The sequence below is a fragment of the Hippocampus bargibanti genome, linkage group LG07 (genome assembly GCF_051943395.1).
Source record: "Hippocampus bargibanti isolate YZ-2025 linkage group LG07, ASM5194339v1, whole genome shotgun sequence".
NCBI lineage: Eukaryota > Metazoa > Chordata > Actinopteri > Syngnathiformes > Syngnathidae > Hippocampus > Hippocampus bargibanti.
In genome coordinates, this window is record NC_142740.1 from 11152041 (window position 1) to 11167521 (window position 15481).

Here is a 15481-nt window from a genome sequence, read left to right on the forward strand (position 1 = left end):
AGGCCATGGTTCTTTAGCAGCCTCAGGAAGTACATTCTCTGTTGGGCCTTTTTCAGGATAGAGTTGGTGTTGACCTCCCACTTCATGTCCTGGCAGACTGTGATTCCCAGGAACTTGAAGGTCTCAACGGTTGACACAAGGGTTGACATATTCTAATTTGCAATGAAACAATTCCATTGATGAAACAGTCGAATGTCCGTCGCACTATGACAAGCCCCTTGCTAACGTTAGCATCAATATACTACTGGCAGCAGAAAGCAAGCGTCTGAGCTAAGCAATATGTACCCGGCTAATTATAATACCATAGCACATTTATTATACATAAAATAAGGTATCTTTTGTGTAGTTTTAAGGCTTAGAAAATTAGAAAATAGAAAATTATGTTTTATGGGCCCCTAGGAAGGGATTATTCTCATTTTAATGGTGTCCTATGGGAAATTAATTTTTGGGAAACACACTTTTCGCCTTACTCACTCTGTCTGGGAACCAATTAAGTTCGTAAGCCAAGGTATCACTGTATAGATTTACTACCGTCTTCTTCTTCTTTTCCTCTTGGCTTTTCCCTTCAGGGGTCGCCACAGCGAATCAATGTCCTCCATCTATCCCGGTTTTGTGCATCCTCTTCTCGCACACCAGCTACCTTCATGTCCTTTTTGACCACATCCATAAACCTCCTCTTAGGTCTTCCTCTCGGTCTCCTGCCTGGCAGTTCAAGGCTCAGCATCCTTTTCCCGATAGAGTCACTCTCTCTCCTCTGGACATGTCCAAACCATCTCAGTCTGGCCTCTCTTACTTTCTCCCCAAAGCCTCTACTATGAGTTGTCCCTCTAATGTACTCTTTCCTGATCCTATCCAACCTGGTCACTCCCAAAGAAAACATCAACATCTTCAGCACTGCTACCTCCAGCTCTGCTTCCTGTCTTTTCTTCAGTGGAATTGTCTCCAGTCCAAACATTATGGCTGGTCTCACCACTGCTTTATACACTTTTCCTTTCATCCTAGCTGAAACCCTCCGATCACACCTGACAATTTTCCAGCCGCTCCAGCCTGCCTGGACAGGCTTCTTCACCTCTTTTCGACACTCTCCATTGCTCTGGACAGTTGACCCCAAGTACTTAAAATCCTCCACTTTCTTTATCTCTTCTCCCTGTAGCAACACTCTTGCACTTGGATCCCTCTCATTCACACACATATATTCCGTCTTGCTGCGACTGATCTTCATTCCTCTCCTTTCCAGGGCATATCTCCACATCTCTAGTTTCTCCGCCACCTGGTCCCCGTTCTCGCTACAGATCACAATGTCATATGCAAACATCATGGTCCAAGGAGATTCTTGTCTAACATCGTCTGTCAGCCTGTCCATCACCATAGCAAATAAGAAGGGGCTTAGAGCTGACCCCTGGTGGAGTCTCACCTCCACCTTGAATTCCTCCGTCACACCGACAGCACACCTCACAACTGTCTTACAGTCATGATACATGTCTTGCCCCGCTCTGACATACATATATATATATATAACGGCACAGTTTTCAACGGATTTGGAGTAAGCCTTGACATTTTCATGATTTACTATAAAAGACAGAAATGTATATTTATTTGAAAGTTTTCGTTCATTGTATCATCCTTTGAAGGACAACCGACGTCTCCAGACAAGTCGTGTCCATAATTTGTAAAATGGTTTCAAATGACTTATACTGGGCGTACTTTACCTTTATTTTCCACCGCATATAGCTATATTTCACGTGTTAAGGCTCGCGCTGAACATTCAGGAAATGTTGTTTTTGAGTTGGTGACGAGTCCTCACGTGACGTCAGAAAAGGACCGCCTCCTGACCGTAAAAAAGACGCATTGTAGCGTCTTTCCATCACGTCAATGTATTTTGCTGTACTGTTTTTTTGGATGTAACACCCTTGTGTTACATCCAAAAGCCGCCAGCAGAGGGAGTCGAAGCTCCATGGAAGGAATGTATCAGCCTGTGGAAACAGGCTGATTCATTCCTCACAGCTCGGTGGCCATTTTCTTGCCTCTTTTTGGGTGAGACATTCCCCCCGCCCGTTTGTCTCAAAATGACACGGAATAAATTCTTTAATCGATTGCAAACATGTATGCTTTCCTCTTCAGAACTATTTGAATCATATTCATAACTGGATGTGTAACAAGAAAGCATATTATCCGAATCTGAAGCCATTGTTTTTATTCTCCAGCAATGCAAGACGTCTTGGTGTGACACAACGAACTGGGGGCGGGACTTTCTGAAAATGCCCAATTCGCAGCTCAATTTTTTGCAGATTTTGGACACTTAAATCATTTTTTTTGGTGGTTTGCATTCGACTAAAAATATCATACTGCGTGTTTTGGGTATTTTAGATGCTATAAAACGTTTTTCTGATGTCAGTTAAAAAACAAAAAAGTGACGTCGGTTGCCCTTTAAGACATTCGGTTAATGTTGTAAACACCACATTTATCCCCAATAATGATCAAACTATTCATATTTTCAAATTTATCCAATTTAGCCTCTGACTATGCGACTGATTTTTGTCGGACAGTCAGTTTTAGGTCTGTAAAAGATCACATAATCATTTTCATCATGTGTTTGCTCCAGAGCAAATAGTTGAGCTGCCTTGTGTGTGACTGTTGTCGACTGTCAGTGCCCTGTTGCTCGAAATAGAGTGTGATATCTGCGGCTTCTCTGTGTTGCGGCTCCTCTGCGTTGTGCAAGGCAATTTTTTTCCAGAATACAGTACATCCGTGGTTCTTAACCTTGGATTGGATTTGCCTTTATTAGTCTCACAGTGGAGAAATTTACATTTCACAGCAGTGAGTGTGAAAGTGATGAAAGGAATGAAAGTAGAAAAAAGAAATACATGAGCTGCTGGAAAGGCAGCCACTCTCGCGGCGCCGTCTTGAAGTCAAAAGAACAACAACAAAAAAAAGTAAGTTGGAGGTATCAAACCCAACCAGTTCATATGAACATTCCCCGAACCTTTCATTAGTGAAACAAAAATATGATTCAAGAGGTGATCCTTCAGTTTTTCCAGTAAATGATTATCGTTGGTCAATTTAACAAATCATACAGATAGGAGACTAAGTCCCTTCACGTTCTGTGATACATATGAATCCACATTGATTCATATTAAACCAACCACTTTCTGTTTTTGCTTGACAGAGTTATCATGTATTTAAAAAAAAAAACAAAATAAAAACGACATTATGTACTATCACGGTTGACCTAACTACATTTCCAGCAGTACTGATTGGACAAGTGATGTCATGTGATCATGTGTCGAGTCAGGTGTGTCTGAATCTTCATTGCAGAGGCTCTGTTGAACCCCTAAGACTGATTCACCGAATCCTTTGGGTTCAATAGAACCGGGTTGGGAACCCCTGCTATCATTCTTTGAAACGAGGTTTTCTTAAAGTTGTTCAGATCAAGATTTGCTATTCCTGTACTTGACCCTCACTTTAAAATTGATCACGTCTTTCAAAATATTACCTTAGCTGAAAAACAAAAACAAAAACACATTTTATTCTGTCAAGAATCAACACCATGAAGACTGGCTCGAGAGCCATGCTGAGTGCAACCCAAAGTTTGGGGAACATTTTTTTTTTGTATTTTCCCCAATGTCTGCCTCTACGTGATTTCCCTGAATATTTCCACAGCTGTGACCAGAGGAATCCAAAGCAGAACAGGACCAAGTGCGCTAACTCGCTGTGTTGTGTTTAAGGGTAAGGGGGTTGGGCTGTCACGTTGCCTTCCTCCCCAGTCATTAACTTAGGGCAGCTCCATGGTAACTTGCATTTAAAAGACATTGGGTACATTGGGTAGAATTTTTGGGATGCCATTCCTGCTGTTTAACTTGTTTGCGTGGCGTCACTTTCACCCCATGAATGAACAATGTGTGCTTGCTCTGGGGTTCCGAAATAACAATGACAAGAGAATGCCACTGTCACAGGGTGGTTGTTGACTCATGTCAGAATGATTATGTTTAGTTGGAGCAACATGCCAAACCCACAGTTAGCTAAATCTCTGTCTCACACAAAAAAACATGTCGATCTGATGTGTTTGTATAACAATTTTGACGAAAGGCAGTTTTGAAAGGCATACTGTCAAGTGGTGAAGGAGAACTGTGGGGCATTGGTATTTGTAATGACCTTAGTGAGTCATACTATCGAGGACATTCCTCGTCTTTTTTTCAGTAAATATGTCATCGGAGAGCCTTGTTGAGCTATTCATCTTAAGGTATTTGGGTATGAAGACAAAGCACTTAAGACAGCATGTCCAAAGTCTACCCCGGGGGCCAAATGCGGCCGTGGTCAATTGTCATCCGGCACGCAGGCTCCGTCATAAAATCAGTAACGTCAGGTCCGCGTGTTGAATTGCGTGTGCTCAGTGCTGCCATCTAGAGGCTCTATTAGGATTTTATAAAATGGTTACTAATAAAGATGTTAATTACAGTGCCTAAAAAAGTAAAGTTAAAGGACAACCGACACCATTTTTTTTTGTTTCCTAACTGACATCAGAAAAACGTTTTAGAGCATCTAAAATACCCAAAACACGCAGGCTGATATTTTAGTCAAATGCAAAACACCAATAAAAATTACTTAAAGTGTCCCAAAACTGCCACAAAATGAGCTCGGAACTGGGCAGATTCAGAAAGTCCCGCCCCCTTGTTTGTGACGTCACTATTGGTCACACACTGCCTCGCTCCAGAATCAAAACAATGGCTTCAGAGAGTTCAGATTCTTGTTACTCATCCAGTTATGAATATGATTCAAATAGTTCTGAAGAGGAAAGCATGTTTGCAATCGATTAAATAAGTCCTTCCGTATCAATTGAGCCGTCTGGACTCCAATGTCGCGCCCAGAAAATGCACAAGATGGCGCACAAGCTCCATTGGAAATGGGCTGATTTGTCCGCTGGGAATTTATGTAAACTTACACCTTCTTTAGGCGTGTTACCGCAATTGGCTGCGACACACAATGATTCACCATTGTGTTATTTATGTAGTTTTCCTTCTAATTTCGCAATCAACTCTGTGTTTCAGTACCCAAAATGCATTGTGTGTCGCTTTCTCGGTCACGAGCGTTCCCTCCGTGACATCACGTAAGGCATCGTCATAAACTCGAAAACAAGACTTCCTGAATATTTAGTGTGATTCTTAAAACGTAAAATATAGCTACATGCGGTGGAATCTTTGTAAAATGCGCTCAGTAGAAGTCATTTGAAGTGATTTTACAAATTATGGACGCAACTTGTCTGGATGTGTCTGTTGTCCTTTAAGTGAATCTTCAATTTTTTTTGTCAATTCAAATTTGATATGCAGGTTTCAAATGAACCGAAATTAAAATAAAAAAGCAAATGTGAAACACAGAATGGATCGCTGAAATCAGAAAACCTTTATCAGAAAACCATTATTCGTCCCACAATATGTATGTATGTATGTATGTATGTATGTATGTATGTATGTATGTATGTATGTATGTATGTATGTATGTATGTATATGTATTTAAATGAATTGCTGTTCTATGAAAAGAACGTCCGCCAATGTTGCCCCCCCCCCCTACATTTTAACATACCAAATCTTGCCTCCTTTGCAAAATATTTGGACACCCCTGTCTTAAGAAGAAGTCGTATATGCATTCAGCCACACTGCAAAACATCTCAGCAGGGATGCTCGTGTTGACGTGTGATGTAACCCCGGACAATCTGTGGCGTTTACTGATGTAAAAAGAGAAAAAACTACTCAGAGAATCCTCATTACCATATGAATGTGCATTAACCGGCATGTATGTATGGCAAACAGACAAAGATCCCCTTTTGAAAGAGAGACCAAAACGCTGTACACAACAGTGTCGTCTTTATGCAAGAGAAACGTTGTTGGTGGAGGGTTTGTGTTTATCAAAAGAAGAGCTTTTGCGGAAACAAGCTAGAAGGAAAGTTGGTGGGAAAGTGGATCAAGTGTTCACAAAGGAGAAATGAAATCAATCACTCGGTAGATTTAGATTGAGAATATAATTAGAGGGCGGTTGAGTTGCACGACTACAGGTTTTTAATAGTACATCCAGGAAATAAGCTTTCTCTGTTTTTAGCAGTGTTGCCAAACCATAACACTTCTCCTCTCAGCGCTACCACTATTCCTCCCACACGGACATGCAAACCTTATATTATTGTGCTCTGGCCATCTGTTACCTTGAAAGGGTGTGAGATTTATGTAGGCTCACCGCATCCTCTAAACAGTGCCGTGCCACAGGGAAGCAGGTTGTGCAGCCCTGTTATGCAAATGTATTTGAACTAGTTCTCTCTACATTGTCTGGTAGGTCACCACTCTCTCTTTTTAAGTAAACACAACTCTGAGGATTGAAGACAAAATATGCCTGAGAAAAATGTTTTAAATCGAAACATCAATCTATCATCCATAGATGCATATACTTTGCCGTTTATTCTGTCCAGGGTTGCGAGCAGCCCAGAAGGTCACAGTTGCACCCGAAGCTGGTCACCGATCTATCACGTACACAAACACAGAAACAGAAAGACGTCATAAAAGTCCAGCGAGTGGTTTGTTGATTTGCAAATTTGTTGGAGCCAAAAAGGAGTGCGGCAGCCGTGAAGCCGGCGTTCAGGCAGTAAAATCTGGAGCTGTCCTCTGGAATGCTGTTCGTGTCTGCACATGTTTCTTTTCAATTATGAAGGACCCCTTCTAAAAGATGGCATTCTGAGAAGAACTAAACACGGAGGCCTTCTGTTGTCCTAAGCATTGCAGCTTGAACATTTGTGGAATCTTTGTTGGAAGCTGTTTTTTTGCAGACCTCCACTAAGGCTAACCAATCTTCAGTTTGATTAACACCTAAAAAATACTTTACCCGCACATTTTTACTTTAACTGCATCTTTTTTTCTTTCCAATGTTCTCATATCTGATATGTGATGGTAGTCACAAGAAAAGGAAAAAAAAAAAATTCCCAGACGGAGGCAATTTATAGCATGCAAATGGAATTTGCGACTGGATTAGAAAAGGAACCATTGTTGTCTTCGACAATGTGGAACTCTGAAAAAAATACCTTCCTTTCAACTCAGGAAAAGGCACAGAGTCAGCCTTATTTTAGGCTATTAGGCGTTATCATCATTCATGTTGTTTAAATATTATTCGGTCTAGGGACTGCAGCATAATTCATTGTGCTGAAAGGAAGAGATATTTCCACATGCAGTTTATACAATTATACTCATTATGGTTTTTAACAACTAAACTAAACTTCACTTTCAAGAAAAATATGACATTAAACCTGCTGACGTGACGTTTCACAGTATCACTTGATACTATACATACTTGGATGTATCCAATTATCTAATATTCGGGGACATTCTAAAATAGTCACTCCGATAAAGACAAAAATTCCACAGATTATGACACGTCTCAAATGACTGAGCTGGAAAGATATTTGCTTACTGTAGTGAACGTGTTGTGTAATGTTGAGAGAAAAAAATATATATTTTCGCATTTCTGTCCTTCAAGTCAGATGTTTTCCAACCAGACGGTCTCAAAATTACTAACTTTGGTCCTTACATCAACAAGAATGTTGAATTGACATTGAATGCCTTTCACAATGAAAAGAGAATATGAATGTAGAAGTACAAAATCCATATGGGAGAGCAAAATTCAGACAGAAAAGAACAAAATGAGAAAGAGAAGTTTGTCCAACATCACGTTTGTCTCCATATGCCACCGTATCTTGTTATTTCTAGAAAGAAACACTCATGATTATGTCAGTTTATGTGTAGTTTTTGCCTTTCCAATAGTTCCTGAAACAACATTTAACCAGTCGGGTTTTTTTTCTTTGTGGCAGAAAAAGTGGTATGGACATACCAGGTGTTTTTTTATTCAGTCTGAATTCTTGAATATAATGTTACTTACACTCCATAATTTGGTGGATGCAAATGCTTATGGAAAAAAAAGAAGTTATCTCATCAAAGGATGTGGGGGGGCTTTTCAGACAAAAAAAAAAACATGCTTTTAAATATTTCTGCCTTACAAGTTACAGCAAGGCGTTTCCCTCAATATATCATCAAAATACATGTATTTCTCTCTGATGACCACTCTTGATCAAGCAAAAACACACAAGATGGTTTGCAGTGACTGTTTCAAGAACAGTCATGAATGTTAATTCTAAAATATACATAATTTGTTACATGTTCACAAAATAGATATGAGTGGAGTTTGTAAGAACAAAGGAGAAAATAGCTGAAGTCCTTCCGGAAAGCCTGTGACAGTCTGATTAATAGTGTGGTGATAAAACAGTATTTCTAAAAACAGCCTCATAAAAATACGCGAACAAATTACCAACAAGCCCAAACAAGACTTGGCTCTTTGAGCTAGAGCAGTGGTTCTTAATCGTGTTAGAGGCACCGAACCCCACCAGTTTCATATGCTCATTCACCGAACCCTTCTTTCAATTACTGTGCCCACTAACTGCAGACGAGACAGAGGGGTGAAGCTCTGCGGCGGAGGAGCCACGGAACCCCTTGGGTTCGATCGAACCCAGCTTAAGAACCACTGAGCTAGAGAAAAGAATGAAAGCAGATGTGAGGTAGCAAATAGTATGTGAACTGTATACCATTAGCGGTGTCACAAAAAAAAGAAAGAAAGAAGGCATGAATTTTGATTTAAAGGACAACTGACAAATTGTGTCCATAATTTATAAAATTACTTCAAATGACTTCTATTGAGCGTATTTTACAAAGATTCCACCGCATATAGCTATATTTTACGTTTTAAGACTTGCGCTGAATATTCAGGAAGTCTTGTTTTTGAGTTGATGACAATGCCTGACGCGACGTCACGTGTGGAACGCCCCTGACAGCGAAAGCAGCACACAATGCATGTTGGGTACTTTGTTTGGTCTGAAAACTTGTTAATCCGTGTTGATGGCGAAATTAGAAGGAAAACACATAAATAACGCGATGGCGAATCGTTGTGTGTTGCACCAAGAGTACTATTTGATACTAGTCGACACAAATTCCCAGCAGACAAATCCGCCCATTTCCAATGGAGCTTGGGCGCCATCTTGTGCATTTTCTGGGACGCTACATTGGAATCCTGATGGCTCGAATTGATACGGGAGGACTTCTTTAATTGATTGCAAACATTTATGCTTTTCAATTCAGAACTATTTGAATCAAATTCATAACTGGATGAGTAACAAGAAAGCATCTTCTCCGAATCTGAAGCCATTGTTTTGATTCTCGAGCAGGGCAAGACGTCCTGGTGTGACGTCATGAAAAAGGGCGCGCGACCTGTTGAAACTGGCCACTTCCGGGTTCAATTTGAAGTAGTTCTTGGACACTTTAAGTCATTTTTATTGGTGTTTTGCATGTGACTACAAATATCAGCCTGTGTGTTTTGGATATTTTAGATGCTATAAAACATTTTTCTGATGTCGGTTAGGAAACAAAAAAATGGTGTCGGTTGTCCCTTAAAAGATATGGATACATTGAAAGAAACCAAATCAAATCCTTCCACTTTAAAATATATCAGGATTCTTATCAAAACGGGGCAGTCCAGTGGTCCAGAGATTAGCGCATTGGCCTCATAATGCAAAGATACCAGGTTTTATGTTTTTTGGGTACCTTTGGTTTCATTCCATATTTCAATAACATGCATGGCAAGCTGATTGAACACTCCCAATTGTCCCAGGATATGAGTGTGAGTGTGGATGGTTGTTCTCCTCTATTCACTCTATGAATGGCTGGCAACCGGTTCAGAGTGTCCCCCTCTTACTGCCCGAAGAAAGGCTGGGATAGGCTCTGGCACCCCCCCCAAACCCCAACCCTAATATCCACCAATCATAGCCATACCTGTATATTTTTATATATTTATGCGTTTGTTCAAATATTTTGAACACTCCTTTGGTTTCATGATACAGCGTTTTCCTTCAGAGTGACAGGGCCCAAATTGCCTTTAAAGTAGTGTGAAATCTGATTTAATTTTAGATTGAAATGAAAATGAATGAAACTACTTCATCAGAAGCATCCAGGGTGTACCTCACCTTTCGGCCAAAGTCAGCTGGGATAGGCTCCTGCTCACCCGCATTTCAGTTCTGGGAAAAGTGGTGTAGAAAATAGATGTATGGATGATAACATTGATTCCTTTGGTTTGAATGTCTCTTAGTGTGTGATGGTCAGCCGTTCATTTTCTAACCTTTTCCTTTTATTGCACATTCAGCTCTCACTAAGAATGGCCAAACGCAAGAGTCTGCCAAGGCTAATGAGCCTTCAACGTGGCGATCGCACGTCCACACCATCACAGTTGCCAAGAAGCGTAACTGGCTGCAGCAAAGCACCCTTGCAAAGAATCATTGCAATAAGGATGATTTGCAAGGCAAGCTGGGAGCTGAGGAGGAGGCCAGACCTGGCCACACACAGCTACCACCTCCGCCCAGTCCTTCTCCAGAGCAAATGAGAAGTTCAGGGGTACCATCATCACTGCCCGGCCATCTGCTTCTAACCAAGGTTAATTTGCCCGTCTTGCTGGAATGGAGAACAGCTTTTAGCTGGATGGATTCACACAAGAAATTCCCGATTTGCTTTAAAGATAACGAGCTTGATCTTACTTCTATGGTGTATCTGTTCTAATCTTAAACCCACTAAAATCAGACTAACGCGAGATCTAAATCTCACATTTTCTCAACAACACAAAAACAAAAAGACAAGAGGTCTTTGCTTTTCTTGTTTTTTTTTTTTTATTTGAGTAATTAAGGAATACAGACAAAGCGGGATCAATCTATTTGGTATGTTTCATTTTGTTTTGTTCTACCTACTTGTCTACTTATTTGCCAGAAACAAATCAACTCAATTTAAAAATAAATAATGGAACACTTGGCCACCTATAACAATGAATTGAAAAAAAAAACTATTAACACATATCGATGAGAAGGTTTCTTCAGCCGTCATCTGTACAAATTTGAAGGTTTCGGACGTTTTGCTTCGTCAGCTAACGCTGACGAAGCCTCTTGGATAGGAGGCGAAACGTCCAAAACCTTCAAATTTGTACAGATGACGGCTGAAGAAACCTTCTCATCGATGGACCACTCCTGTACGACTGAGAGCTTACACAGACGAATTAACACATATATATCTATTTATCCGTTTGTTGTGAAAAGCATTTAGGAGATCTAAGGTCAACGATGGATTTAAGACTCGTGTTTGCGCATGCAATCCTGAGCATACAGTACATCTGAGTCGCCATATTATTGTTAAACCAGTGCATAAAAATGTAATTTTGTGTTAAAATATGTGCTTTGATATTTCTGAACATGAAGTACAAATAATAAGGGTTCATCAAATAAAACACGAAACTCACTGTCAAAACTGACTGTGAAACAGTCTAACTAGTGGCAAGTGGTAATATTTTGGAGATCAGTTTCCGATCTCGGATAGATGGTGGTATTGATTATAAGTGAGGGATGAAACTAAATGAATAAACTGTGAGTTTGTCTCTATCATTCCAACTCATACCATATGGGGTTCAGTGAAAACCAATTTCCCCTTCCTCTTAATGTACATACAATGTATAATATGTTTTTATGACAGCTTTACAGCTTTTAAGTTGTTGTCCCCCCTGACCCGTATTTTGCTTTGCTTGTTTGTATTTAGGTGAATGTGTCGCCCCACCCTAGGAATGTAGACCCAGCAGAAGAGAATGATGCCGACGATGAAGGCGAGATTTGGTACAACCCAATTCCCGAGGATGACGAAATCGAACAATCCAGACATTCTAGCTGTCTGCTTGACTCCCTCCGGCCTGAGCCTCAGAGGAGGCCCAGTAGAGGTCACAATGGGAGGACTCTGGAGATCTGCGGGTCGGAGTCGCTCGCTGAAAGCAGTTCAGGAGATGGCAGTCAAGGAAATGCTGTCCATTCGTCAGAGGCACAACATCCACACAGACAGATGTTTATGTCGAGACCTCCGGAGGAGGGAGGGCCTTCCACCAGCCAATCTGGAGGTAAGTCAAGAAAAGAGAAAAATCATAATGTTGATACTTTTTAACAGTTGCACTGTTGAAAATCGTGCTAACGCAACTATCTAACTTTATGGGGAAAAATGCACTATCATGTGCGTTCATGTTTTTGCAGCCAAGAATTTGATGTGAGCACCTTTGATAGATTATGTATGAAGGTTCACAATAACCCCTTCAAAACATACTTGGTATATCCAATAACTGTCAAAAATTCTGAGACACCTTGCCATTTATTGCATGAACACATTTTCCAAGATTGACTTGTATTGTGACGGAGTATAGTGCTTCGTACCATCAAGTACATCATATTCCGCCCAATATCAATTAATGGATCTATTAAAATAATAAACAAAAAAATCATATATATGAAGCACAGAGGTATATAATCAGGTTTAATAGGTTTGCACATCCATCGGAAAAGCATGAAAACTCCTCCTCGGAAGGCACAAGTCTCTGTACAGTAAGGCAGATGTGCTAACCGATTGTCCATCCAACTTAAATAAAGATATAATCAAATCAATGACTGAATGTGGGGGTACTGAAGAAGGCCGATACTTATTGTTGATGGCGCGATAGACCTCAGTGTAGCCCATGCAATGTGTACAGGTGATTTTTAAAGTGTGTTTTACATCTTATGTTTACACAATACAAGAAATGATTGTCAAATCAAGAAAAGCAGTGCTATTTACGATATAGAAATGAATACAATTTTGTGGAAGGAAAATGACAACATAATCAGAGAAACAGATCGGGAAGTTCTTGGTGTATCGACTCGAATAAAGGTAGATAAGGAGACTTGGTGATGAAATGGGGAGGTGCAGGAGTCTATACAGAGAAAGAGGCTAGCAAAGAAGAAGTGGGACACTGAGAGGACGGAAGAGAGTAGACAGCAGGACTAGGAGAGGCAGTGCATGGTTAAAGTAAAGGTGGCAAATGCCAAACAAGAGGCCTATGATGACTTGTATGCTCGGCAGGACAGCAAGGAAGGCGAGACTGATCTTTACAGGCTGGTGAGACAGAGAGACAAAGATGGTGAGGACCTGCAGCAGGTATAGAGATAGAGATGGCAATGTATTAACATGTGCCAGTAGTGTGATGGCAAGATGGAAAGAGTACTTTGAAGAATTGATGAATGAGGAAAATGAAAAGGAACAAAAAGTTGAAGACGTGACTGTTGTGGACCAAAATGTAGCAAACATTAGTAAGGATGAAGTGAGGAGGGTGCTGAAGAGGATGGAGGGTGGAAAGGCACTCAGGCCTGATGGTTTACCAATCGAGGTATGGAAGTGTCTTTGAGAGGTGGCAGTGCTTTCCTGACTGGGTTGTTCAACAAGATCTTAGATGGTGAGCCTGAAGAATGGAGGCAAAGTGTACTGGTGCCCATTTTTAAGAACAAGGGAGATGTGCAGAGTTGTAGTAACTACAGAAGAATAAAGTAGATGAGCCATACAATGAAACTATGGGAAAGAGTAGTTGAAGCTAGACTAAGAGCAGAAGTGAACATTTATGAGCCGCAGTATGGCTTCATGCAAAAAAAAAGAGTACGACATGTAGTGTTTGCTTTAAGAATGCTAAAAGAGAAGGTCAAAAGGAATTGCATTGTGTCTTTGTAGATCTGGAGAAAGCCTATGACAGGGGGCCCATAGACAAGCTGTGGTATTGCACGAGGAAGTCTGGAGTGACAGAAAAGTATGTCAGAGCGGTACAAGACATGTATCATGACTTTAAGACGATTGTGAGGTGTGCTGTCGGTGTGACGGAGGAATTCAAGGTGGAGGTGGGACTCCAGCAGGGGTCAACTCTGAGCCCCTTCTTATTCGCTATGGTGATGGACAGGCTGACAGGAATGAGTATATCAGAGGGACAACTCATATTAGAGGCTTTCAAAGTCAAAAAGGCCAGACTGAGATGGTTCGGACATGTCCAGAGGAGAGAAAGTGACTATATCGGGAGAAGGATGCTGAGCCTTGAAATGCCAGGCTGGAGACCAAAAGGAAGACCTAAGAGGAGGTTAATGGATGTTGTCAAAGAGGACATGAAGGTCGCTGATGGGAGAGAGGAGGATGCACAAATCCGAGTTAGATGGAGGACATTGATTCGCTGTGGCAACTCCTTTTGTTCAGCAGAGAAGCAGTCTCTTACTTGCTGAAGGAGTACAAAGATGAATGAGCGGTTTAGGTGTGCTGAGGAAATGAAATACAAATTCAGTACACCTAGCAGAAGTTCTATTGAAAGAATGATGAATGAGCTTTGGAGTAATTTTCATCAAGACACCGTATTATTATATTATTACTGTATATTATATTTCACCGCTGAAATGCAAGTGATGAATTTTCCTTAAGACAGTTAATCATTCTTGTATTAGATTAGTTTTCCAATGCCTTTATGACTTTCAGTGCGTCTTGCACGGTGCCGAAATGTTCCCTTTCACCGAAAACCTTCTCTGTAAGTTTAGGGGCAAACCAAATCAGTCCAAAATAAATAATCATGACACACGCACAAAGCATATTGAATTCATGTTACTTCTGCTAATAATGGCTCAATGAAATGATTAATTGTATTATTTGTGAACAAATGTTCTCTGGGTGTCACTGGAAGTGATTTTTTTAATGTTTGCTTTGAGCAGTGACCTACTTGGGATCTGATTAAATCCCACACTTACACTATGGAACGGCTGAGATTGTGGTGCCGTTGAAAATTGTCCTGTGATGATATGGTACAGGTATACTGTTTGGGTGAATAGGAAAATGAGAAGAGGGAGATGTGTGCTTTTTAATGGTCCTGTTCTTTCACTTCAGAATTACTTTCTTCCCTATTGCCTTGTGACTTTGCACTTAATTCCTGCGTGTTTACTGTGATTGCCATTCTGCTTCACAATTTTGAGGTTGTTGATGATATTTTGTTGCAGTTGCAGATTTTAGGAAGTGAATTGACATAACAGGAAGACTGTTCACACAGCCATGGTCAAGTTTGAAATATTTTCTTCTTGATTTCAAAAGCAAGGATTGTGGTGCATATCTCAACCCTGTGATAGAACACATTAGTGACGTGTATAAAGTAGAGACCAACTGCACTTTTGAGGACAATGGCGATTTTTACATTTGGCAGAAAAAATTCGAATCCGAACTGATTAATCAGCCAGTTATTTAAAAAAATGTGATAAATATAACTGATAACTTTTACTTTCAACTTAATTTGGTCCCCTCATGCTGCCAACTACAATAATTGATTGTTTTCTTTCAGATTATTTTTATCCATCCACCTATGTTCTTTATGCTCACAATAGTCACAGGTGTTGCTGCAGCCCATTCCAGCCATCTTCAGGCATTAGGCGTGGGACACCCTGACCTGGTTGCCAAACAATGGCAGGGTACACACAGATGATCAACCACCCATGCTCACACTCATACCTAAAAACAATTTTTGAGTGTTCAATCACTCTACCGTTCATGTTATATGGGAGGAATCCGA

General features: G+C 40.6%; 1 protein-coding gene across 2 annotated transcripts in view; it reads left to right on the top strand.

Annotated features, from left to right (window-relative positions):
* Positions 1 to 15481, top strand: part of syde2 (synapse defective 1, Rho GTPase, homolog 2 (C. elegans)) — a 73050-nt gene that overhangs the window by 5548 nt on the left and 52021 nt on the right. For both annotated transcript variants that reach the window (XM_089000622.1, XM_089000623.1), the window contains exons 2-3: positions 10217 to 10503; positions 11647 to 11995. In XM_089000622.1, coding sequence (XP_088856748.1) covers positions 10217 to 10503; positions 11647 to 11995 — 636 coding nt within the window. The remainder of the gene's footprint in view (positions 1 to 10216; positions 10504 to 11646; positions 11996 to 15481) is intronic.